Source organism: Vulpes lagopus, chromosome 19 (genome assembly GCF_018345385.1).
Source record: "Vulpes lagopus strain Blue_001 chromosome 19, ASM1834538v1, whole genome shotgun sequence".
Classification (NCBI taxonomy): Eukaryota; Metazoa; Chordata; class Mammalia; order Carnivora; family Canidae; genus Vulpes; species Vulpes lagopus.
Window position 1 is genome coordinate 31,350,025 of NC_054842.1, and position 27,723 is coordinate 31,377,747.

The following is a 27,723-nucleotide window of genomic DNA, read 5'->3' on the forward strand; positions in this document are numbered from 1 at the left end:
ACTTTGTGAAGCCAATTAGCCTGGCACAAAGTAAAATAGAATAAAATTGCTAGACTTGTACATCTATACCCAGTATTATAATCAACATGTGCCCCAGTAAAGCTGGAGTCCTGGACCAGTTGATCCTGCCCCTGAATTTCCTTGGGTCATTGGGCGTTTGCTTGATTATTCATTCATTCAACAGAATTTAGTCATCATCTAGCCATAAGTTGTGCTGGGTGCTGGGCATGCAATGGTAAGACAAACATATGCTAGCTTCTGTTGTCATGGAACCTTCTCACCAGTGGAGAAGACAAACGTTCAATGAATATTCACTCTGTTGAATGATTAAAAATGAGAGATTTGCTTAGAAGGGGAAACAAACACAACAAAACAAAATAGGAATTTTGAATAGGTCTCATCAGACCATGAAAATAAAGAAAAATAGATACTGGAGCTGCGATAAGGCTACTTTAAGGGAGTGATTTGAACTGAGCCTGACTGTTAAATAGATGTCCATCCATTCAGCAGACATTTATTGCACTGACAATGACCCAGGCACTGCCTTTGAACAACAAGGGTGCCATGGAGAGTAAGACAGGCATAGCCCTTGCTCTGGCTGAGCTTATGTTCTCCTGCAGAGAACAGCCAAAAAACAATGAACAAATAAATAAGAACAACTCAGGTGGCTGTTATTTCAAAAAGAAGAAAGAAAAAGAAGAGGAGGAGGAAAAGAAGAAGGGGAGGAGGAGGAGGAGAAGGAAGAAGAAGGAAGAAGAAGGAAGAAGAAGGAAGAAGAAGAAGAAGAAGATGACGACGACGACGACGAAGAAGACGACGACAACCCCCAAAACAGCCTGAATTGATAGAGGGGTTGTGAAGAAAGTTGGCTTCTTGGAAGAAATTATTTTAAGTCATATCTAAATAATAAGACGCCAACAAAGAGATTGTTACTGCCTTTGTTTTCTATGGTGAATTCCTGAAGTGGGCTCTGTATATTGCTAGCAAATCCAAGCATTTTCAGGAGGATAGTAGCATTCATAATCACCAGGAACTTCTGGGGCCTCCTCTGAAATCTGGTTCTCTTTCTTATGCCCTAGGCCCAGATACCCCAAGGGATGAATGCAAGAAGGTGAAATGGTGTGCAGTAGGTCACCATGAGATTGCCAAGTGTGATGAGTGGAGTGTAAACAGCGAAGGGAAAATAGAGTGTGAATCAGCAGAGTCTACTGAAGACTGTATTGCCAAGATTGCGGTATGTCCCTCCTGCCACGGTAGGGCAGTGTTTTTGCCACTGCTGCCTGCCTGTCCCTAAGGCTGAGTGAGTGTTCTTAGGAATGATATTAAAACCCATGTTCCCAGGAACCTTCCCTCATGTGGGAGCCCAGCCCCATAGGAGCTTCAGTACTTTTGAACTTAAGGATCTGAAGGGTTCCTTAGGGCTCTGTTTTACCCGGTGTTAGCACATGGTGTAGGGCACCCAGAGCTGTGTCTGCTTATCAGAGGCTGGACCATGGTGTGGGTGTGCCTGAGACCCATGGTGTGCAATGACAAGTGTGACAGGGCTGTGCTGGTTGTACAAGCAGGTAGAAGTTTAAAACATGTCCATGCTCACAAGAGCATTCCATGTTCGTTTTTAGAGTTTTGAAGGTCCTGAATGATATAAAAAAGAAAATGAGGAGTACTTGTAATCTTCTAACTCATAGAAAATTCTGTTAAATGGGATCATATAATATACATAATTTACTACACTTTTTTCACCTGGTATCTAGTTAGCTTTTTCCATGTCACAAATCATTTTTTGAAAACATGATCTTTTATTTTTTTTAATTATTCTTTTTTTTTTTTTTTAATTTGAGAGAGAGAAAGAGCACATGAATATGAGGGAGTGGCAGAGAGAGAAGAAGAGAGGGAGGGAGAAGCAGGCTCCCTGCTAAGCAGAGAGCCTGATGTGGGGTTCAATCCCAGGACTCTGATCATGACTTGAGTTAAAGGCAGACACTTAACTGACCGAGCCACCTGGGTGCCCTGAAAATAATGTTACAATCTATTTCATGGTATGGATATGATGCAATCTATTTAGCAATTTATCCATATTACCTATAACATCATTTAGTGTGTTTCTGTATTTTTTGTTGTTATGTTTTATACATTGCATGTTTTACACATTGCATGAATTGCGCTTGCACTTGTACTTTTTATCCATATAGTTTCCCACAGATTTGGTTACTTCTTCAGGGTGTATTCCTAGAAAGTATATTTCCAGGCTCCATGGAAAGCTTGGCAGTCTTGTGGAATTTAAGCATCTCTATAATTCAGGACCTATAAACTGGGAATTAGGTCATTCAAGAATATTTTACTCATTCATTTTGTCCACACCAAGCACTGAATAGCACTCAGCCACAAGGTCATGATTTAGGGCTGGAGCCCCATGAGGGGCGCTCTATGCCACAGACATGGCCTTGTGTCCCTGACTCCATTCATCTGTCTTACAAATCAGACCTCTTGGTGTCAGGAAGTTGTTGTGGAAATGTCTCTGGGACAGTGTATCCTATGAGAGGACAGGAGGACTAACTGTGGGTCTTCGCTCCTAAAGAAACTATGTAAGGCATCCCAAATTGATTCTTAGTTCATTATGATTTGGGTGAAAATGAGAGTACATTTTATTTTCTCTGCTGGGTGTTCCTGCCTGGTATGGAGGTCTGGTACAGCACCTGCTATCTCTAGGGGCCTTCATGGCCTGTGCGGAGAAGGCTGCCTCAAGGAAATGACTGGAAGAGCAGGTAAGACAGGAGATGGCCTCTTTTAACCTGCTGTAATGTGCTGTGTCTTGGCAGAAAGGAGAGGCTGATGCCATGAGCTTGGATGGAGGCTATATCTACATAGCGGGCCAGTGCGGTCTGGTGCCTGTCCTGGCAGAGAACTACAGTGAGTGGAAGGGGTCCCTCTCTGTGTTTTACTTCCTCTGATGGTAGGGAGAGAGAAGATGGGAAAATCATAGCCTAATTTGCACCACATTGGCCAGAAAGTTCTTGCTTACTGAGCACCTCTTACTTCCTAGGCTCTGGGCTCCCTGATCTCTAATCCCCACAGTCATCTTGAAGGACAGAATCTTCTTTTTTTTTTTAATAAATTTATTTTTTATTGGTGTTCAATTTGCCAACATACAGCAGAATCTTCTATCACACCTTCCACCAGGGGGATTGGAGGCTTTGGGCTAAGAAGTTCCAGCTAAAAGTGACCTCTCTGCAGAGGACAGCTGGGATTTTCAGCTGGGATTCCTGGCAGGTCTTCTTGCTTCCCAAGCTCACACTTCTCCTGTTGCCTTGGTGCAGAGATTCAAGTACAGTTGGTAGGGACCACTGTGGTCACAGGTCAAACAGGGGAAGAAGCTTGAAATTCACAATTTTTGGCTAAATTCCAGAGACCAATGAGCAAAAGTGAATTTGCGTAATCCAGACAGCCTGGACTGTTTAGGAGTTGGTGAAATGTAGATGGTCTTCCCGGCTCTTTTTATTCTGAGCTGCACATGGGAATGGCATGACTTCCAACGAATGAATGTTTAATGACTTCTTCATTTTCTCCTCCAGAAACTCAGGGCTCTACATGTAGCGACACAGCAGAGGAAGGTGAGTTGGGTTTGGTAACCTCATGAGTTTAATTCTTAATTGCTTTGGGGAAAGGGTAAGGTATGTTTATTTTTAAAGATCTTATTTATCTACTCATGAGAGACACAAAGAGAGAGAGAGAGGCAGGCAGAGACATAGGCAGAGAAAGAAGGAGGCTCCATGCAGGGAGCCTGATGTGAGACTCGATCCCGGGACTCCATGATCATGCCCTGGGCCAAAGGCAGACACTTAACTGCTGAGCCACCCAGGCGTCCTGGATGAGGTGTGCTTAAATAAGGCAATGGAAGAGATGCAATTTTAGAATGCAAAAGAACCATAGAAAGATGATGATTGATAATAATGCTTACTCTTTTACACTTACCATGACTTGTACACAGGATTTCTCATTTAATCCTATAAGTGGTACCATAAGTGGTACTGTAAGAAGTACTATAAGTGGTACTGTCATCCTTTAAGGATACCTAAGAGAACCAACAGCTCACAGAGGTTACAAGTTATTTAGGCTCCTATATACAGCAAACAAATTCACACCCTCCCCACCACTCCCAATTGCTGCACATTACATAAGGCCTACACAGTTTTAGATGAGTTACCCCAGCCAAGGAATCTTGCTTATGCCCAGCAGGGCGCAGCAGAGAGGCTCACACAGGCAGATGTCTAAGAGCATGAAATTACCCAGCCACCCACCCACGGCTGGACCCAGGAAGCCAATCTGGCTCTGAGCCAGTGCTCTGGTAAGGGGTGGATCTGGAAAGATGGGGCAGGAACAAGACAGGAAACCTTGCCAAGGTGATCACTGGGTCCCAGAGCCCCAGTACTCAGTCAGACCTCTCTTATTTTATTTTCCAGACACTTGTGGGCAAGTCTATTCTTGTAACTTCCCCTATTACAACCTCTCATCCTCTCCCCCTCATTCTAGGAGCCAGGCTCTTTAGCTGAAAATGGAAAGACCTGCTCTTACTCCATGGATGCTAGTGCTTCTCTGTTTTCTGCTGTAAACAGCTGACTGAATTAACTAAATTAAAAAGCTGAAATCATGGGTTGATCTCTCTGCAGTTTTAAGGAGCAGCATGTATTTTCTGCTAAAGATGGCAGCTGTCTTGAGTTTTGAATTTCTGCTTCACATACTTATTTTCATGCAAACCTGTATTCCCCATATCCAAGGCACCTGGTCAGAATATTCCCTGTAGTTTACTGGTCATTTACTACTCTTTCCTAATTGTTACTGTATAAAATGTTGAGAGTCACATGTGCTCTTCAGTATCCATTCCTGGGATATTCCACAGTGAAGGCTGAGTTGCTGGTTTATAACTTTAGTAGTTTTATGCATTTAAGGAAGGATTATATACCAGCCATTGCTCTGTTGATGACGTTTTCTTACTATTTTGTTTTTAAAGTTCAGAATCATCTCCATCTGACAAGAGTGACTGGTACCTTATCTCAGTCAGTTATTGGGAAGACCCTTTCAAAGATAGAAGGAATGATTCAGGATAATTTTGCTTTCACAAAGAGATGGCAGGCTTTGATTGCAGACATATATTCTGGAGGGCGTTAATATTTTATTTTTTGATGTCTTTCTTGTAGGGTATCTTGCTGTGGCCGTAGTTAAGAAATTAGATGAAACCATCTCTTGGAATAATCTGCAAGGCAGGAAGTCCTGCCACACTGCAGTAGAGAGAACCGCAGGCTGGAACATTCCCATGGGCCTGCTCTACAACAGGATCAACCACTGTGAATTTGGTAAGCGAATCCTGGGAGGGTACTGTGATCAGGACCTGGCTGGAAAGAGGTATTCTGGGAAAAGAGTAGTATGGTACAAAATGCTGTGGCTCGGTTCTATAGTAGTGAAATTTGGTTAAAATGAACCTCAAGGAGCTATCTAAAAGAGATGGTAGGGCTGGACAGCTGAATCAGAATGGTTCGTTTTGGATGCATATGTGGCTTAAGTGAAATATATGTTTACTTTGATCTCTCATGAAAAGGACCAGGTGAGCAGTCCGTGACTGATAGGGTCACAAGAAGCTCAGGCTCCTTCTTTCTCCTCTAACATTCTGAGCATGAGGCCTTTATCTTCAAGGTCAACTATGGTTGCCATCACATCCATGACTCAGGTAGCCTCAAGGAGCAAGGAATAAGGGCAACTTGAAGTATATGCCATCTGCAGTCATTCTATTAAGGAGCTATTCAGGAAATCTAAATCAGTTACTTCAGGTAACATTTCATTGCTAAAAACTCAGGCACATAGTTCCACTTAGTTGTAAAAGAGGTTTGGGAATGTCATCTTTTATTTGGGTGTGTCTCTGTCCCAAATAAAACTAGATCTTTGTTCAAAAATTTAAAATAGAACTACCATATGATTTAGCAATTTCACTTATGGGTATTTATCAAAAGGAAATGAAAGCACTAACTGAAAAAGATATATGCATCCTTACATTCACTGCAGCAGTATTTACTAAAGCCAAGATATGGAACCAGCCTGAGTGTCCACTGATGAATGAATGGATAAAGAAAATAATAAAATAGGCTTTTACTCAGCCATAAAAAGGGAAGAAACCTTGCCATTTGCGACAACATGGATGGACCTTGAGGTTATTATGCTAAGTGAAATATATCAGGCAGAGAAAGACAAATATTGTATAATCTCACTTACATGTGGAATCTAAAAAAACCCCAAACTCCAAGATACAGAGAACAGATTGATAGTTGCCAGACGTGGGTGGGGGGATGGGCGAAATAGGTGAAGGGGCAAAAGGTACAAATTTCCAGTTATAAACTAAATAAGTCCTGGGGATGTAGTGTACAGCATGGGGACTATATTTAATAATACTGTATTGCATATTTCAAAGTTGCTAAGAAAGTCGATCTTAAAAGTTCTCATCACAAGAAAAAAATTTTATAAGGATGTGTGGTGATGGATGCTAACCAGACTTTTTGTGGGGACCATTTTGCAATATATTGCAACATCAAATCATGTTGAACACCTGAAACGGATACAATATTATAGGTCAGTTGTATATCAATAAAAAAAATGGAGAAAAAATTAAAAGAATTAAACAACTAGGTCTTTGTTACTAAGGGACAAGGGGAAATGGCTGTCGGGTGGGCAATCCCTCCTACAGGCTTTCTAGGTAATGTGAGTGTTTGGGATCCTTGGATCTCTTTAAGGCCTTGGCAGTCTCACTGAGTGACTTCCCAGCCCTTAGGCCCCTTCAAAGGGATGGGAATCAGTTTATTTTCTGTGTCCTCTGAATATCTTCAGGTATGTAAAAAATATATGTTTAAGTTAACCACAGACAAATCTTTTCTAATGGTTATTAACATCAACTTCCTCCTTGCCACCCCCAAATATGTGCAACTGCTTTAAAAAGAGAGGCTTTTAAAGGCAGTTATGAACCAGACAAGTCCTGTGTGTGGGGACTTGGAGAGGAGACCACATTTCTGCACTGGGGTGTTCTCTGACACCAATTTGAGAGGAAGCAAAGTATGGCTGGGGGTGATATCCAGAAAGCTCTGGCTCCCTACCAGCAAGGGCACTACCTCTGCTTTTCTGAGCCTCCTGGCAGTTTCACAGCCATGGGAAAGCAGCTGAGCTGGGAGTAAAATCCCCCAGCCTTTAATTGAGTTTGGAGTTTTAAGTTCTATTAAAGTCTCTTCTGAAAAAATAGCGAGGGAAGGGAACTTCTGGAAACAGGTGGCACAGCCTGGGGAGTGAGACCTCCAATTTTATCTCTTTTAGGTCAATTTTCATGTAATTTCCCTTTCTTGTCTCTTTAGATAAATGGTGACACTATCACGGTGCCCATGGAATCCTCTCTACTTGAACTGTAGTGGTCTACTAACTTCTATTTCCAGCCTCAATTAAATTTCCTTTTAAAGCCTCCGGCCTGGCAGGTCTTCATTAGTGGCTGGTCATTGAATATATTTCACCTAGCCTGGGCCATACACACCTGTTATGTGTTAGATAAGGGCTACTCATATTGACTCAGGAGGAGCTGACTTCCTCTTGTCTTTCTGTCCAGATAAATTTTTCTCTCAAGGCTGTGCCCCCGGATCTATGCGGAATTCCAGTCTCTGTGCTCTGTGTATTGGCTCAGCAAATGTTCCAGGAAAGGAGTGTGTTCCCAATAACCATGAGAGATACTATGGCTACACAGGGGCTTTCAGGTGAGTCTTTTAACCCTAAAACAAACATAATAATAAATCCAGCCTTTACAAGATTCCTTTTTAGGAACTAAGGTGAGGTTCTTATGTTCCTGGCCTGTTAGCGTGCCACATTTAGCAACCATATGTAGAACCCTGCATGAAGGAGCATCCAAGCCCCTCCAAGACACTCTCTCCAGAAGGGCAGTACAGAGCAGATTAGTTCTCAAGAGGGGGCGATTTTCCCCTTAGGGGGAATTTTGGCAGTGTCTAGAGATGTTTTTGATTATTGAATGGGATTGGGTGCTACTGGTATCTAATTGGTAGAAGCTGCCAAAACATCTTACATGCATAGGGAAGCACTCTACAGAAAGAATTGTCTGGCTCAAAATGTTCCTATTGCCAAGGTAAGGAAAGCCTGCCTTGGTTGAATACAGGAGTCAGGAGTCTGGCTCATGCTCTTCCAAGCATCTCTGGTGAACCTACAGCCATTTACTCACCTGGTAATATAGAAAAATAAAATACATGATTTCTACATTCCCAGCTGCAATTCTATTTTATGGGTGTTTATTGCTTTTATAAAGACACCTGTGCACCTATGACCTTTTTACTTTTTAACTGTATTTTCTGACTCAGGCTTGTGTTAGTAGTTCAGGAGTCTGTCAATCGCATAGTGATACTGTAGCTGAAGTTCTCAGTAGTGAAGGAGAAAAGAAAGATTATTCTAATTCTCCAATTAGAACTACCTTGCAAGTTAGTGCAAATATAATTCACAGTCCACAAGTTCCCAATTTCTACAAAGCAGACTGTGAGTCAGGAATCACCTTATTGGTGATTCCCATCTAATATCTCTACTTATGGTAGGGAAATGCTGTAGCTCCACTGGAGAAACTGTGCCAGAATTTAGCATTCAGTGTGTGGAACTGAGATTGTATAACCACAAAGCAAATTGGAGGTTTTTTTTTTCTTTTTCTGTGTTACTTATATAAGTAATTGTAAGATTAGTGATTGAATGGGAGTCACAATTGCTAATATCAATTGGTTATCTCTACAAGGTGACCCTCCTGAATGACAGATGTGTCTCTGACCTCCTCTCTTCTTTCTCCCTGTCTGGAACTCTGCAGGTGTCTGGTTGAGAAGGGAGATGTGGCCTTTGTGAAAGACCAGACTGTCTTGCAGAACACTGGGGGTATGTTCACTTGCTCCTCTGTCCCCACAAATTGGGGTTTCTGGGTTCACTTATACTCAGGATGCCTTTGTGGAAGTATTATGGTCTCTGTTATAGGCTCCAGAGCTCTGATTCTCAACCTGTTTGTTCAGTGAACAGAGAAGTGTTTATCTGGGTAGGCAGAACAGTAGGAACTGTGAAGTTCTGGTGGTCCTGAACGCTCTCTCAGGAACCTTCCCATGGGTGCAGACATTGCCTTTCCCTTAAATACTTCAGTGCATATTTTCTTACATACCTACAGTTTAATTACTAAGATCAGGAAATTTATCCTAACATGGATTTAATACTCATTATGTCCACATTCAGTCTTTGTGAATTATCCCCAAAAAGTCCTTTGTAACTATTTCCTATATTTCCTATATCATGTATATATATATATATATATATATATGTATGTATGTATATATATATATATATATTCCAAATATATTCTATATCACTGAAAACACTTAGAGACAATAGTGCACCAGTGGGAATGAAGATCTTGGATTCTAGAACCATTCTCTGATAGAAGGAGCCAAGGCCCTTTGGGAAAATAGCTGATTCTAGGGCTGGGGCAGGAAAAATATAAGGTGAGCCTGGAACATCATGTTGAAGATGTTGGGATAGGTCAAAATATCAGAAGCCATCTTTAAAGCCCTTCTACCAGCCAAATCTGGGACATTTGGGGCACTAAAAGAAATAATGGTAGTAAGAATAAAATAGGAATACATGAGTCTATCCTGATTAAACAAATGAAGGTGAAGGGAAAGATCTTCCTTATTGTAGAACATGAATAAATGTAGCAATACTTACAAAGTTTAAAAACTATCAGTTGGTAAATAATATAGTAATAATTGTTTCAAGCAAGAAGCATCAATGGGTACTAAAACTAGTGGGTGAATATTAGATGCTGTGGCACTGAAAACCCAAACAAAAAGTTGTTTAGTTGGTAAGAATTAGCACTCCACCTATCCTGTCTGTATCACTAACCGCTTAGAGAACCTGCTATAGGCCAGGCAGATATTAGTTCACTTTCTTTCTCATGTCCCTTCTCCCAACCTCAGCTCTTCCCAGCAACTCATCTAGAATGAACTCGCTCAGTACCAACTCCTCTGAGAAGCCTTCCCAGATGGCATGCCACCATCCTACAATGGAACCTTCTGTCCCTGTGGCTAGTATTACTGAGTTCATCTCATGCTGTAATAAACTGTGGCCACAGAAACTATTTGAGTTCTTTTTTCCTCCTCTTATATCCCAAAATTAACTATAGTAAGTGGCACACAGAAGTTGCTAAGGAATACTTGAAGGAATACTGTGTTGGCTAATTTTTCTTTCTTTATTTTCTTCTATTATTTTTGGCTTTTTCCTTTAAAGCCTTCCTTTTTTCCTACTACCTGAGTGTTACCCTAAGATTGGTTTTTGTCATCCCTTGAGAAACATTTTAAGATTTTATTTTTTTATTCATGAGAGACACACAGAGAGAGAGAGAGAGAGAGGTAGAAACACAGGCAGAAGGAGAAGCAGGCTCCATGCAGGGAACCTGACGTGGGACTCGATCCTGGGTTCCCAGGATCACATCCTGGGCTGAAGGCAGGTGCTAAACTGTTGAGCCATCCAGGGATCCCCTATTTTTTTTAACTCCTCTGAGTAGGGCATCTCTCTCTTGACCTCACCTCTCTACCCTGCAGTGACTCCAAAAGCCTTACCCTCCCTGGCAGGAATATAGAGCAGAGGCCTAACTTCCTATCTAAATAACATCCTGGAGCCTGTATTTGCCATTGGTCATTTTTATATACAAAACTCACTGGCACTGCAACCTCAACCTCTGTTAAGTCCAAACTCCTATTTCTCACCAAATCCACTCCTCTTCTCATGGCCTCTGTCCTATTGGGGACTTCATCATATGCCGAGTCAGTCAGGCCTAGATTAGTCTCTCAGTGGTCAGTACATGTAACACATGTTACACACCTAAAACCATGCCTCCTCCAGCCAGCTTTCCCTGATGAATATGGTCTCACCAAGCTGGTTCAGCTCCCACAGCATTTACAGTGTGGTCCACAAAATATAAAGTGTTATTATCTGGATCCAGAATTAGTGCTTTTGGTATGTATCCTATTTTCTCCCTCCAATAAGACTGCAGCTTATAGACGGCATGCAACATAGTGTTGAGGAAATTCTTACATTATGAAGTGGAACAGAATTGGTTTGGAGAGAATGATGGTGGGTTTCATTTGGAAGGAGCTGGGTTGGAGGTACTGGTAAGAAAGGGAAGGAGAAATGTTAGGTGAACAGAGATGTGTGTAGTTACTTGTGGGAGAGACACAGGCAATTTTAAGTTTTCTATTAAAACTGTAAGTATTTATTTGGGAAGAGTAGGAATAGAGGTATTTTTATTTTATATATAAATAACGTACAATTTTATGATAGTGAAGTCATTTATTAGATATTCAACTAAAGAATTAAATGAAAACTAAATTAAGAAAAAGATTTACAATCCCGCCTTTTAGATGAGAACTAAAAACTGGAAAAACATACTTGAGAATTGCCTTTGGCAGAAGGAGTTGAAACCCTGAAAATGGGTGAGATTTTCTTTCTTTCTTTCTTTCTTTTTTTTTTTCTTTTTAGGGAGAATACAGAAATGGTGAAGCTAGGGGCTGAGAACAGGATATGGATCTGTATGCACAGAGGCATGTGCACATTTTCATGTAGAACCAGTATGAGTGTGTTAGATTAAGAACACTGGTCCAGCTTGCAAAAGGGCCTCTGGGAAACTTCTTTTGCTTGCTAATGCCAGATGGTATTGCACAGAGATTATCAGCCTGCTTAGAGGGTCACATTCTTCCTATGCTAGAGTAATAAATCCAGATGCTTTGGAATTTAGTAGAAATAAAAATGTTTTTGAACATCATCCAAGAATATAGCTCACTTTCTCCTGTTTGGGTGGGGCAGGTTGGAAGGGGTGGTTGCTAGGAATTGAGTTTGAGTTGAATCTGACCTATGTACATGGGAGCATCTCTTCCTTTCCACATCACAGTGACCCCAGTGTGTGTACTTCTGCTGGCCAATGGCCCCAGGCCCTTCACATGTCAGTGGGCCAGTCACATCCCCTCAGTGAGGGCACCTTGACCAAACCTGTCAGGTATAGCTGACCCACCTTCTCTGTCCCCAGGAAAGAACACTGAAGATTGGGCTAAGGATCTGAAGAAAGAGGACTTTCAGCTGCTGTGCCCTGATGGCCAAAGGAAGTCTGTGGACAAGGCTCCTGAGTGCTTCCTAGCCAAAGCCCCAAATCATGCTGTGGTCTCAAGGAAAGACAAGGCATCTTGTGTTAGCAAAATGTTACTTGACCAGCAGGTATGGACCAGCTAGGGCCTCCCATTCTTTCCTCCTGGGAGGGTGTAGATTATTTGGGCGAGTTTAGTGATCAGTAAAGCCCATGCTCCAGCATTCTTTTTCTGGAAACTAGAATTGAGAGGCCAAGGATTGCGGAACTGGATTTCTCAAGCCCAGCTCTGCTTATATCTCCAGGTTACTGGAGATTAGTTCCCATGTGATTCATCTGCTTTTGGGTCCACACCTCTGCTTTCTTGCTTGCCTCTGACCTTGCTCTGTGGTACCCTCATTTTCTCCACCTCTATCTTTTTTGAAAATGAAGGCAAGTGATCCTGTGTGTCAGCTCTCCATGATATAAGTCATGAAATGTGGACTATATTTCTTTTGTTTAGAGAGACTGAGAACCTTCCAACAGCCAAAAAAACACAGGATCCCTATCATCAGGGTGCTCATCCTCTGGGGAGAACAACTGCCCCAGAGTCAGCCTTGCGTGTATGTAGGCGGGGAGGCTGCCTGAATACTTTAATTCTAAGAGTCCTTTACCCACAAATACTACTTCGCCCTCAATAACAGCTTCCTGCCTGCCATTGGTTTTCTTTTCCTCTTTTTTTAAAAATTAAAATAGCATATCTTTGCAAGTCCTAAGGTAAATGATAACAATAATTATCATTTGATGAACATTTCTTAGGTACTAGATGGAATGTTAAACTTTCATACTCATCATTTCACTTATAATCCTCCAAGACCTGGAGTTAAGCCTCTTGCCCAACATAGGATCAAAGATCTAGTCAAACATGAGATTTCGTAACTACCCATACCACCCTCTCGGGGGGGCTCACATTTTATATCTTTTTTCACACTGATACTTGGAAGGGACATGTTTCTGTCTTCCCATTTCCTGGAAGCAGTACCCAAGGCTATAGCCAATGAAATGGGGAAGGAGTAACTGGGTGGGTAGGAGGGACTTCCTAGAGTTGGTGAGACCAGGATGGAGCCTACAGAGGATGCTAAAGAAAGCATGAAGCTGGGGCATGAAATGGGTGAATTCCAGGTGAAGGATATGGAAACATCTCGAGGCATCCTCTGGAGCTCTCTTTCTTCCAGGGGCTGGTTCCTAGCTTTTATCCTCCTCAACCCCATCTTTGTATTCTCAGCTGCTCACTGCCACAAGTCCTTATGCATCTTCCATCCATTTGACAGCTTTTGTTTGGAAGAAATGGAAATGACTGCTCGGGCAAGTTTTGCTTGTTCCACTCAGCAACCAAGGACCTTCTGTTCAGGGACGACACACAATGTTTGGCCAAACTTCCAGAGGACACAACATATAAATCATACTTAGGAGCAGAGTATATCACGGCTGTTGCTAACCTGAGACAATGCTCCACCTCGAGTGAGTAGGAGGAACAGCATGGGGGAAGCTACCAAGCAACAAGGGGGGCAAAAGGAGCAAGCAGTTCTGGGTGGTGGGCAAAGAGGAGTGGGCTGTGGCCCTCTGGGGATGAACAATGGAAATGGGCAAGATGAGATGATAAGAGAACACTGTAATCAAGAAAGTGTAAAAGGCTACTTGTACGGGCAGATGATAAGATGGACACACGCTCAGGGCACTAAGGTCATGAACTGTCCCGACATGAATAATTCCATGTTATTACTAAGAAAAGGAAGAGGTTGTATGTGTCCATGCCCATGTGCAGTAAACTCATTTTTAGACAGAGCTGCATCAGCCAATAAATACAGTAGCCTCTAATTACCTAAGTCAATTTAAGTTTAAATTAATTAAAATTAAACAAAATTAAAAATCTAGTTCCTCAGCCACACCAGCCACAATTCATGTAGCTCCAGACAGGTGAGCAGACAAAACACTTCCATCATTGCAGAAGGTTCTTTTATACAGCGCTACTCTTGTGAGCTTGAACAATGACAAGTTTTATAACCATAAAGTTGCTGTACGTACTGCTCATCCAGAACACCAGTTTTCTAAGCATTACAGTACAATAAAATACACTTTTGCACTATAATTATGTTGGACATCATCTAATCACGTGAAGTCATTTGGAAGATGTGAGAAAAGAACATGTGATGGAGGGAAGTTATGCTCTAAGTTTTGTGTGCATGTAAGTGAGCTATGGTCCTTAAAATACTGATTCCCAGGCTGGGGAATATTGAGTTAGCAAGTCTGTGCCAGGGTCCCTTAATTCCAATGTAAGGAACGTGCTTATCCACAGTCACTGCTGTGAGCACCTAGGTTACAGTCACCTACCCTACATCCTCCATAAGGGGAGAAAGTCTGGCTCTGCATTCTCTGCTCCTTTTCCAGATCCTAGCATGGAAAGTGGCATATTCTGGGTGCTTGTATTAGTTCCTCACCTGTCTAAGGGGATCAGAGAGGACAGTCCTACCAGGCCCCTCCCAGCTATATGGATTTAGGTGTGGGAGCCCTGCCTATGAGACACAAGGTGGGGGATGATGCAGGGCAGGGAAACCATGTTTGGTATACAGTACTACCCAGAAAGACACAGGAGCTGTACAGGCAAGTGGAGAAGGCCACTGAGAGAAGAGCCTGGTCCACCCATCAGACCCCAATGGGTCTGAGTGCTTTTATTATCAGGCTTAACTATTCATTCATTCGACAGAAAATAAATATAGGTAGATTTTTGACTGTCCTACTTCTCTTCTCTGTCCCACAGAACTCCTGGAGGCCTGCACTTTCCATACATCTTAAAATCCAAGAGGCGGAGACACACCAGATGGTGATGGGAGCTCACATGACCCATAAGTTCCCTGGGGGCCTCAGTGGCCTGGGTGGTTTGTCTGGTTTCACAGTTCAGAGGCGGAACCTCTGTAGAACATTAAATAAACATTATTATTGGTGTTATCTTTTAAAAACGTCATTGTTTTCTAAATGTTTGGCCTGTAAGGATTTTTTTAAAAAATACGATCTGACTAAAGACTTGTGCATCTGAACCTTTCCTTCAGAGCTCAGTGTTCAACTGACCTCTTTCACAGCTTTGGTCATGGTGCCACAGCCACACCCTGGGTACGGTTCAAGTAGGAATTCTTTCTGAAAAGTGTCTGCATGATCATCATAATAGAATCAAGTGTATGTGGCTCTGTGTGTGTGTGTGTGTTGCTGGGGAAGAGGCAGGAAGGAGGATGCTGAGAGGCAGGAAGGAGTTACTGAGATGGAGTGTTCAAGGAGTACAGAAAAAGAATACAGAAGACTTACATATTTTACCAATATTTTAAATTAGTTTCATCAGGTATACTTGAATCAGGTCCTGATTCAAAGGGGTTGGAAAAATGAACCACTGGAACATCTGAAAATTATTGCTTTACCCTGATTCCCACAGTAGTCACTGCCCTGTCTCCTCTCCTTCTTCTGAAAGATGGAGGCTCACTCTTTCCATGCCTTACTTATTAATGGCTGAACACACAGAAACCAGTCTTCTGCTCCACTTAACTCCCTGAAGCTACCTTGGCCAAAGTCACTTCCCATCTGCCAACTGTGAAAATTTTATTTATTTATTTATTTATTTATTTATTTATTTATTTTTATTCTTTTTTTTTTTGAAAGACTTTATTTATTCATTCATGAAAGACATAGAGAGAGAGGCAGAAACCTAGGCAGAGGGAGAAGCAGGCTCCCTGCAAGAAGCCTAATGTGGGACTCGATCCCAGGACTCCAGGATCACACCCTTAGCCAAAGGCAGATGCTCAACTGCTGAGCCACCCAGGCGTCCCCCAACTGTGAAAATTTTAGTTTTAATTGTAATTCTTTCATTCCTGAGTCTGTTTACGGCACTTGATAGGGCTGATCACTCACCAATCATGTGACTGGTGTCCCTGGGTCTGAGATTGTGTCTACTGTACTTTGGAGCTACTGGGAATAGAAGATGGAAAAAAGTGTCTGGTGAATGAGACATTTTAATTAATGCAAGAGAGGAAAAATTCTGTCACTACATTTATTTCATTGTAACTCTCCACTTGCTATTTGAATGAAGGAGAGAACACTTTCAGTAAGCAGCAGTCAATATCTGCCTCCCCTTCCTCTGGGCTCACCTCCTGGAAGTGTGTGTTGATGGAGATGTGAAAGGATAGGAAGCAGCTGATCTTCTCCTGCTCTCATTCCTGAGAATGGCACCACTTTCTCACTTGAGTGTGGAAGGTGTGCACATTTCTCCTGCCTTTACCCAGGAAACCTATTGGAAAAAAAAAAGTCTGTCTCTTGTTAAAACCTTTCATCATTCCCAAACTTTACCACCACGGCAGAACTTTCTCATTCACATAGCTCTGACTAAAAATTCGTATACAGTTGGGGCAGTTATGGTAGGTGTTTTCCTGTTTGGCCCTTCTTCCTCCCCTGAATTTTTAGCTCCTAGCAGAGGAATCAATGGTTATTATAAAGGAGTGATGTGTATGTGTGTGTCTGTATGTGCATGCGCTGGGTGATGGATACAGAGCAGGGGCCAGGACCATAAGAAAGAAAGAGAGAATATGGTAAAATTACTGTCAGTTCTGATCATTTTAATTGACAATGCTAATTTAAAATAAAGTAGTTGACACCAATAAAAATAAAAATAAAATAAAACAAAATAAAATAAAAGTAGTTGGTTTACCCTCTTTAACCTCACCTCCTAAACATCCTTTCTTAATCTGGACTCCCTATTGCCTACATTTATCGATGAAAGGCCAGGAAAATGAATTGTACTATGTTAGAGCATACAGTTAAGCATAAAAAAGCCCAACTGCCTGGGCTTAATGGATAAGTTACCTCAGTTTGCCTCTGTAATTGGAATAATAGGTGAAGATTATGCAAAGTTATAAATTAAAATTATTTAAAACAGTGCCTGGTATCAACAAGCACTCATTAATGTTAGCGATTATCCTCACTATTTACCCTCCCCTCCATCTGCCAGCCTTGCTTCCATACCCATGCCCCACCCTCACCTCACCATTCCTTCTGAGCTCACTTTTCATTCAAGCCCTCATCACGGGAGCCCCTTTGTTACAAGAGATGTTGCTGATCACTTCCAGGACACGTTTTACTCCTGTGTCACTGACTCTTCCTTTTTAGGTATCTTTGTGGGTTTCTTTCTCCTCACTTTTCATTCTGTCCCTGATTTTAATGACCACTTATCTATGTCTGAAACTCAGATGAAAATATAGTGCCTATTGCTGAAGCTTTACATTTGTTTACTCTATTGCCTGCTTAATATAAGATTTTAGAACTCCTAAAGGCACCTGAAACTCACTATACAGAAGAGAGAGGTTTTCATTCTGGTTATGCCCTCAGCCCCAAGGTCCCTCCTTAATTCACTTTATGAACTTTGATCTTTTCAGGACTCCACACCAGCTGCTTCAGATGCAGGCTTGATAACTCTCCATCTTAACTCAGCATATCCAATTAGTCACCGCATCCTATACATTTTCCTCCTACATATATTTCAAATCTGTGGCTTCCTTCCACTACTACCTCTGTTCCTGGTTCACACCCCGTGCATTTTTTTGCCAAAACACTGCAACAGCCCCGGGGCTGGCCTCCCTACCTTAGTCTTTCTCCAATCACAGTTCTCTATCTGCCAGTCATCTATGTTACCCCCAACTGAAACTTCTTATCCCATTCTGGATAAAGTCTAGGTTCCTTAGCATAGCACAAAATCCCTTCAGGTCGTTCCTGCCAACCTTTCCTGCTTCATCTCCTGCCACTTCTGCGGAAAGGACACCAGTTTCGTGACAGGCAGTCCCTAGGCAGGCCACTTCGGGCTCCCTAGGGTGTTTTATTTGGGTGATAAGTTGTTGGGTGTTTTTGTTTTTCATTACTTGCCGAAATTTGAAAAGGGGAACATTTCCCTTTCTGGCTTCTTTGGGAAAACTGGAAGGACTGGCTACCTTGGTCTCACCTACGTGCCTGGCATAGCGGGGGCTGTCCACTCCAGGCAGGAATGACAGCTGCAGTTTTCAACACCTCCACCCCGCGCACTGATTTTCCCAGCTGCTCCCGTCAATGTCAAAAATCTCAGCTGCAGCCCTAGATTTACACCGAATTGCTCGTTTTCTGCTACTCAGGCGCTCTTTGTCCTTTTGCACCTGCAGAGGCTAACCCATCATCCCTCGTGGCTCAGCTCCCGTCATTTTCCTCCAGGAGCTGGTCTCTGAACCTATGATGGGTACGAAGCGTCCCTTTCTGTACCCCCGTATCGCATCATACATCCTCTGTCACACCCCACGCCGGATTACATGCAGATGAAATGTTTGTGTAATGCCTGAGTTCCTCGCAAGACTCCCCTCTCTAAGGGGGCGACTGGAAAGCCTCCGTGAAGATTTCTCAAGCCATTCATTTTATGCATCCATCATTCCGTCAACACCCACGAAGAGGGCGGCGACATTTAACTCCTACCTTAAGGGATAAGCGTGTCACTCGTGAAATACCGTGCAACGCCGCTCGCTCGGCGGACAGCGTCCCAGAGCATTGCAACTGCCTTCGGGACCTCCCGGAACCCCGCCCCTGAAGGAGGAAATACCACGCGGGAACTACAACTCCCGTGATGCTCCGCTTCGGGCGCCTGCGCAGAGTCCAGGGCCACGTCGCTTTCGCGGCGCTGGAGACCACGCATCTCAGCCATGGCTGCCGCGGACTCCCGGAGGATGGGGGACGGTGGCGGTGTGGGGGGAGCCTTCCAGCCCTACCTAGACTCCTTGCGGCAGGAGCTGCAGCAGAGGGACCCGACGTTGCTGTCAGTCGTGGTGGCGGTTCTGGCGGTGCTGCTGACGCTGGGTAATCAGGCGGCCGGTGGTTTGGGCGGGTGTAGGCAGGCGCAGTTCCCGGCTTGGACGGGCTCGTGGAGACCGCGGACGCCGGGCGGGAGACTCACCGCTCCCTGTCTACCTGCCTTGCTGCCTGCAGCCGCGGGAGTAGCGCTGCAATAAAGAGGCTCTCCTGCGGACCTTGGAGTGACGGCCTGGTCCTTGGGGGCGGGTTACTTTTCCTTTTTCTGCCCCTGCTACGCCTGGAGCGCGCGGTCCTCCCCGCCCCCCCTTTTCTTTGCTCTTTCTACCAAGACTCGCAGGTCTTTAACTCCAAGTTTGCTTCCTGGGCGCTGGGGATACACAGTGCATAAGACAAGGTTGCACTTGAGGAGTCCACAGTCGGCGGGGGGGGTGTGCAGACACAGAAGGGCTGACAGTTGATAGTGGCTGGCACTCCGTGAAGGGCCTAATGACCGAGTAGGCGGCTAGACTCGAGCCGGAGGTAAGGACGGTGATAAATAGGCTACACGTGAGAAGCCTGGGGGCACAACACCCCCACGTTTATGGGGAATCCAAGAACCAGCCCTCCATTCACTCAGCACATACTTTCCCGCTGGGAACACTAACAACAGTAATGATTATAACGGTGGCAAAAATACCAGGGAAGTTCCAGCCGAATGAGGGGTTCTGTGAGACTTCTGTTAATTTCTCTACCCCGACCATTCAGGCATACTATTGATGATCAAGGCATATATATTATATATATATATATTTTTTGAGTTATTAACTTTATCACTCTTTATAGACATTGGTCCACTTCCACATGAAAAGTAGGGAGCATCTGCTTCCATTTAATATCCTAGAGAATGACAAACCATTAATAGTAACTTACACAGGGGGAAAAGTTATTAAAATAAAGATTTTATAGTCAAGCCCCAAGAAGTCCCCCAAATACTGGACTTTTGGGTGTCTAATGACGGGTATCTATAACTCCAGTTTCTTTTTAGATCAACATAGTGTTTTTAATATGCACCCTACGATTTAGATCATCAAACATTCAGAAGAGGTTAAAAACCAGCTACCCTCTATGAATCAGATGCAGTTGTCAATCTCCTGTTTAGGGCTACTTGAAGGTTAAAAAACCTTCTATCTTGTTTCAGAGATGTTTACATCAAGAGTGAGACATTTACAAATGGTTCATAGTATAGAACAACCCAAATGTCATTTTCACCTGTCCTGTGTAAGGAAGTTAAGCGCCTAAGTTTGTCTAATAAACGTTCTTTTAGAGTGAATTACGGTATTGATGTGAATTGATTTGTGTGATATAGATTCCATAATATGCTCAAATATGATATAACCATTTAATATAACTTCATTCCATTTAACGTTTGGAAATGTGCACTGAAATAAATGTAAAACATTTAGAATAGCTTGTGTTATTTGTGTTGGGGAAAAAGGCATAATTTTGGTTGTTTCTCTCTATTCCACAGTGTTCTGGAAGTTCATCCGGAGCAGAAGGAGCAGTCAAAGAGCTGTTCTTCTTGTTGGCCTCTGCAACTCTGGGAAAACATTGCTGTTTGTCAGGGTAAATGCTTTGATTTACACCTCTTCTAAAGTTGATAGGAAATGTTAGGCCATCCCATTATCCCTGCGAGGTCATAGTTCATTTTGGAAAGGGAGCTGATGCTCACAATTTGGGAAGTTAAAAAAAATTTTTTTTTTTAAGATTTTATTTATTTATTCATGAGAGATAGAGAGAGGCAGAGACATGAGCAGAGGGAGAAGCAGGCTCCCAGTGGGGAGCCTGACGCAGGATTCCATCCCAGGACCCTGGAATCACAACTGAGCCAAAGGCAGACAGACGCTCTACCACTGAGCCACCCAGGCATCCCTGGGGAGTTAATTCTTGACTCACTTGAAGACTTGAAAAACTTGAAAAGACTCTTGAAAAATTTGTGAACTGGAATTTCTTGACCTTTGCTATTTTCTTGCACCTGCCAGATACTGTTATTTAGTCCTTATCCCATTTTGGGGGCAGTTTTATGAACTACCTTTTATTCTTCCTTTTGAGAGGATAAATTACTTCCCTTCCACTACAGAAATATAATTTATAATGATTTGTGATAATTAAAAATATTTGTAGAAGTTTGGTAAATTTGGCCACCAAACCATTTGAAAACTAGGTTTTTTGGTTTTTTTTTTTTTCATTGTGGAAAGGGGAATGAAGATGCAGTGAATCAGATTTTTCTACAAGGAAAAAAACAATATAGTCTTTTTCAGTTGTTGCAAGCAACATTCATTTATTTGACCTGGCCCATTGGAGAGTTAGAATAAAATTGCTCTCTTTAGATTTGCTATTTATGTATTTACTCTGATCTCCTTTATATTGTTTTTTTTACAGTTGTTAACTGGCCTTTATAGGGACACTCAGACTTCTATCACCGACAGCTCTGCTATGTACAGAGTCAACAATACCAGGGTAAGGGGTTCATGGAATATTGGGAATCTGAGAATTTTACTTTACTTTGGTGTTTCATGAAAGGACATATGTAGGATAAATTAGTCTAAGGGTGTAGGTACCATTCATAGCTTATTTTTATGGATAATAGAATCCATGTGACAAATTCTGCTTTTGGCCATCCAAGCAGCAGATGTAATCATGCCATCCTGTTTTGTTGTACTTCATGCACACAGATGTTACATTACATTTTACTAGTTTTTGTTTCTATGTCTTTCCAACTTTACCATGAGTTCTAGAAGGTGAGCATTAAGCCTTTCTTATATTTGAATTTTCTAATATTGAATTTTTGTTCAATAATTCAAAATTCAAAAGGTTAAGAAGAATATTCAGTGAAAATTTTGCCTTTCCTGTCCCTACTAGGTCTTCTCCTTAGAGGCAATAACTTAACCATTTTCCTGTGTACCCTTCAGATAGTCTGTGCATATGCAACCATATCTGTGTATCTGTTACATTTTTTTAAGATTTTATTTTTAAGTAATCTCTTCACACAGCATGAGGCTCAGTCCCACAACCGGCAGAGCAGAAGTCCTGTGTTCCATCAGCTGAACCAGCCAGGCACCCCAGTTTTTTTTTTTTTTTTAAACGTTCCCTTTGCCCACTGTTTTTGTTTTTTTTTTTTTAAAGATTTATTTATTAGAGAGAGAGACCATGTGCACAGGCCAGGAGAGGGGTAGGGGAGAGACAAGAGACAGAGTCTTCAGCAGACTCTCTGCAAGCACAGCATTGAGCCTGACCTGTGGCTCCATCCCAGGACCCTGAGATCAGGACCTGAGCTAAAACCAAGAGTTGGGTGCTCAATCCACTGAGCCACCCAAGTGCCCCATGTTTTCTTTTGTTTTTTAACAGTATGACTGATAGAGTTGAGTTGTTTTGTTTTTCTCCCTCATTTGTACACATAGTACACCCTGATTGATTTGTGAACTACATAGTATTCCATTATGTGACTGTACCATTCAATTAAGTTCTTATTTACTTAGAGCTCTATTAACAAACATTTAGTTTGTTAAAATCTTTTGGTTATACATTGTTGTGGTGAATATCTTAAAGAGCATGCATGTGACATTTCAGATACCAGTTAGGAATCACCAGAAGGACATTTTATGTACCTATGTAGCTCCAGAATGTGGATAGTGACTGCTAAGTCAGTTATAATGCAAAATAAGTATTTGATGAGTGGAAGAAAGGGTGGGGGCTGGTTGAGGGGTGGATGTAAAGAGAGATGAATGAAAATAGTTATCTTAGAGAGCTTTTCTCCTTTTCTTTGCCTCCTGCCCCCTTTTCTGGTGCCTCCAGAATTAAATATTGTAAACAGAGATAAAGAGACATTCTTCTAAATGTCTTACAAATACTTTTTGCTTTTTTCAATAATGTGCTCTTTCTAGCCCAGTCCTTTTTATTATTATTATTTTTTAAAGATTTTATTTATTTATTCACGAGAGACAGAGAGGGAGAGAGAGAGAGGCAGAGACACAGGGAGAGGGAGAAGCAAGCTCCATGCAGGGTCCGGGTCTCCAGGATCAGGCCCTAGCCCAGTCTTTTTTAAACTCCCAAGATTTTAGGTTTTGGTGGTTCAGGTTTCAGAGATTTTTAATTCTTGAGGGACTTGTGCCAGATTTTTTTAAGTGGGATATTCCAGGGTATACTTTAGACCTGGATATTCCAGGGTATACTTTAGACCTGTACTTTCCAATGGAATAGCCATTGGCTATGTGTGACTGTTGAGCACCTGAAATGTGACTAGTCCAAATTGAGGGATGCTAGAAGTGTAAAGTATACAACAGATCTTGAACTTGGAATGAAAAGTAAAATACCAACAATTTCTTGATTTTTTTTTTTTTTTTTTTTAGATTTAATTTATTTATTCATGAGAGAGAGAGAGAGAGAGGCAGAGACACAGGCAGAGGGAGAAGCAGGCTCCATGCAGGGAACCTGATGTGGGAGTCGATCCCAGGACTCCAGGATCATGACCTGAGCTGAAGGCGAACCCTCAACCGCTGAGCCACCCAAGCATCCCCTTGACATTTTTTTTACTTTTAAAAAGATTTCTTAGATACATTGGGTTAAATGATATATATTATTAATTTAACTTTATATCTTTTAACTTTTTTAATATGGCTTTTGGAAAACTTTACATACGAGGCTTGCATATTTTTATTGAAGATGTAGGGGCGCCTGGGTGGCTCAGCTCGGTTAAGGAGCTGACTCTTGATTTTGGCTCAGGTCATGATCTCAGAGTTAAGAGATCAAGCCCTGCATAGGGCTCTGTGCTAGGCATGGAGCCTGCTTGAGATTGTCTTTAGCTCTCCCTCTGCCCCCATTCCATGTATGCTCTCTCTTAAAAAAAAAAAAAGAGAGAGAGAGAGAGAAAAATGTAGAACATTCCTCCCTTTTTAAACTCCTCCCAGCTTCCCACCCTCCTATGTTTTAGATCTAGTCTCTCTCAAGTTAGTAATGTATCTATTAATGTGTCTTTTTATTTATTTTTTATTTTATTTTATTTTTTTTTTTTTAAAGTTAGTTCAAACACTTTAAATCTTTTTATTTTTTATTTTTTATTTATTTATGATAGTCACAGAGAGAGAGAGAGACAGAGACAGAGACACTGGCAGAGGGAGAAGCAGGCTCCATGCACCAGGAGCCCGACGTGGGATTCGATCCCGGGTCTCCAGGATCGCGCCCTGGGCCAAAGGCAGGCGCTAAACCGCTGTGCCACCCAGGGATCCCTAATGTGTCTTTTTAAATTCCTTATAGTGGTGTACTGCTGATTATGAAATACGGTAATGGATCCTAACCTGAAATCCCCAAACTCTTACCAGTATGTTTTTTTTTTTTTTTTTAAGCTAGCATACATCTTTGTTTGTTTTGCATCCATCATATTTTTGCCCTTAAAAGACTATGCAGACTCAGTGACAGGTCATAATGAATCCGGTTGTAATTATGTCAGATCTGTGCATATTGCTGACTTGCTCCTGCTGAACAGTGGTTAGGGCTGGCTATGGATAAGGTAGAAAATCGGGAACTCGTTCATAGGTCTGATAAACTTACCAGGATTATACCAGAGAGTCTTACTGAGCATAGCCACATCCAGATTGACTCTGAGCTCAAGGAAGAATGCCTGGAATGAACAGCACTTTAGTGGGTGCTTAGTGAGTCAGCTCAGAATGGGCACATTGCCTCCCTGTTTCAGTGATTGACACAAAATATTGACATTTGGAACAAATAAACAGTATGTCTAGTTGACAAATATTTAAAAAATTATAGTGGACACGTAAAGGAATGTTTTGTTGTTAACAAAGATTGGGGATCCCTGTAATGATAACATGCTATATGATAAAGTGTAGATCTCCAATTACATGATTTAGTTTGTGAATGTTCACTACTATTTTCACATTCACATGTTTTTGTTTTTATTCATACTAGTATATTTCCCCAACCTCAGACGGATCTTACTTCTCTGACTCCCCCAGACAGGGTCAGGTTTTTCACGTACCCTCAGAACATTTATCAAAGTTGTAATTTTACATTTATTTGTAATTTTACATTGTGTTGATCTTTCTGATTATATTATAAACCCTGTTGGAACAGGGATCATGTCTGTTTTTGCTCACTGTTAAATCCCAGGAGCCCCTACTAGTGATTTATAAATAGAAGATGCTGTGTGAACATTTATTTGATTCATTAATTAATTATGGTGAACATTTTTTTGTTTATGGACACTCTTCTGGTACCTGAAATCTCATATGAAAAGTTCATGTTGTGAATGTGAATAAGGACCAAAACATTTATTTAATGTTATTACTGTCATCTGTAGGCCACTAGCCTGACTTTGATTGATCTCCCTGGCCATGAGAGCTTGAGACTTCAGTTCTTAGAGCGTTTTAAGGCTTCAGCCAGGTAAGTAGGATTTGGTGTCAACTTGCCTGAATCTGTATATCAAGGCCACCCATGCTTGCAGTGGTGGTATTCAGGAGGCAGCCTGGTGCCCTATAGGGAAAAGAGCATGGATCCTGAGGTCAACCAGTTCTGGGTTGCAAGCCCACCTTTACTAGGATTTTATGGAGATTATATGAGATAACATTTGAAAGTGTTTCTCAAGAGTTCAGAAAGTGTTAACTGTAACCATGTTAGTAAAGTTTTCGTTTACTTTGAGGATAAATTTTAATAATGTGTAGAACTATTAAAATCCAAAACAGGAATTTGAAAGCCAGGTGAAATCTTAGAAGTTATTTAAATTCAACATTATATATTTCTGTTCTTAAATTACCTAAATTTAGTGCCTCAAAAGAACAGAACAATATTTTCATATTTCTTTTAGTATTTTCCTAATGTTACTGTTATTTAAAATTCTGGTGCTGCAGTTGAAAATACTTGATTCTTGTTTTGTCTCCCCCCCCCCTTTTTTTTTTTTTTAAGATTTCTTATTTATTTAATCATGAGACATACAGAAAGAGGGAGAGGCAGAGGCACAGGCACAGGCAGAGGGAGAGGCAGGCTCCATGCAGAGAGCCCAACACTGGACCTGATCCCCGTCTCCAGGATCACACCCTGGGCTGAAGGCAGCGCTAAACCACTGAGCCACCCGGGCTGCCCTTGTTTCGTCTCTAACACTGATATGAACTTAAGAGGAAAATCAGTATATCACATTTCATTGATTTTAAGTCCTTTTCATATCTGTGAAATTAGAATGCTAGTTATAGTTGTTTGTGTCATAGTAGTTGGCAATATTTTCCCTTTCTTGTATCTGAGATAATAATGTGTCTTTTAATTGATGGAATCTTAGGTTTGATTAAATGAGGTAGTTGTTTCTTTCCTTATTTTTTTTAACTTATTTAAATTCAGTTAGTTAACAAATAGTGTATCATGGGATACCTTGGTGGCTTAGTGGTTTAGCACTACCTTCAGCCCAGGGCGTGATCCTGGAGACCTGGGATCGAGTTCCACGTCAGGCTCCCTGCATGGGGCCTCCTTCTCCCTCTGCCTATGTCTCTGCCTCTCTCTCATTCTCTCTCTGTCTCTCATGAATAAATAAAATCTCAAAAACAAGAAAACAAATAGTGTATCATTATGTAGCTATAGAGTTCAGTTATTCATCCACTGCATATAATACCCAGCGCTCATTACATCACATGCTCTCCTTAAAACCACAGTGAGATACAACTTCAGAATGGCTAAGATTAACAAGTCAGGAATCACCAAACATTGGCAAGAATGCAGAGAAAGTGGAACTCTCTTACACTCTTGGTGGAAGTGCAGTCTGGTAAAGCCATTCTGGAAGACAGTACAGAAGTTCCTCAAGAAGTTAAAAATAGAACTACCCTATGACCCAGCAATTGCACTACTAGGTATTTACCCAAAGAATATAAACATGATTTGAAGGGGCGCCTACACCCCAATGTTTATAGTAGCAATGCCCACAATAGTCAAACTATGGAAAGAGTCCAATTGTCTTTTCTTATTTTTAAAGAGGTCTTAATTTTAATTTGTTGTTGCTTCCTTGCCCACAAGATGGGGGTGATGAGCAGTCTGTTTATTGTGTGGATTTTTTAAAAAAGTACAATATTTTTTAGAGCAGTTTTAGCTTCGTAGCAAACTTAAGCAACAGGTGCAAAGATTTCCTGTATTCTTCCCCGCCCCACACAACATGATTAGCCTTCCCTATTATAAGCATCCTTCACCAGAATGATTCCTTTGTTAATAATTGATGAACCTACACTGACACACCATAATCATTCTGAATCTGTGTTTTACATTAGGATTCACTCTTGGTGTTGTACATTCTGCGGATTTGAACCAATGTATAATGACATGTATTCAAAATTTATAGCATCAAACAATTTTCACTGTCCTAAAAATTCTGTGTTCTGCTAATTCATCCATTTGTTGCCTAACCCCTGACAACTACTCACCTTTTTATAGTCCTCATATTTTGCCTTTTTCAGAATGTCAAATAGTTGGAATCATATAATATGTAGCCTGTTAGACTGGCTTCTTTTACTTACTAATATGCATTCAAGTTACTTCCATATTTTTTCATTGTTTGATAGCTCATTTCTTTTTAGTGCTTAATGATATGTCTTTGGACGTACCACAGTTTATCCATTCACCTACTTAAGGACTTCTTGGTTGCTTCCAAGTTTTGGCAGTTCTGAAGAAAGCTGCTTTAA

At 41.6% G+C, this 27,723-nt stretch overlaps 1 protein-coding gene and 1 long non-coding RNA gene across 2 annotated transcripts in view; one reads left to right on the plus strand and one right to left on the minus strand.

Moving 5' to 3' along the window:
• Positions 1-18,777, minus strand: part of LOC121478741 — a 30,031-nt gene extending 11,254 nt beyond the window's left edge. Inside the window, exon 1 of the long non-coding RNA XR_005984580.1 lies at positions 18,689-18,777. This is a non-coding gene — a long non-coding RNA (uncharacterized LOC121478741). The remainder of the gene's footprint in view (positions 1-18,688) is intronic.
• LOC121478740 (serotransferrin-like) overlaps positions 1-27,723 on the plus strand; it is a 54,633-nt gene that overhangs the window by 10,331 nt on the left and 16,579 nt on the right. Inside the window, 14 exon segments of the mRNA XM_041733979.1 lie at positions 1,080-1,234; positions 2,817-2,907; positions 3,570-3,608; positions 5,193-5,348; positions 7,628-7,772; positions 8,873-8,937; positions 12,128-12,312; positions 13,492-13,681; positions 13,957-13,961; positions 18,806-18,893; positions 18,896-19,066; positions 20,529-20,623; positions 21,440-21,517; positions 25,371-25,453. Of these exon segments, the coding sequence (XP_041589913.1) occupies positions 1,080-1,234; positions 2,817-2,907; positions 3,570-3,608; positions 5,193-5,348; positions 7,628-7,772; positions 8,873-8,937; positions 12,128-12,312; positions 13,492-13,681; positions 13,957-13,961; positions 18,806-18,893; positions 18,896-19,066; positions 20,529-20,623; positions 21,440-21,517; positions 25,371-25,453 (1,546 nt within the window).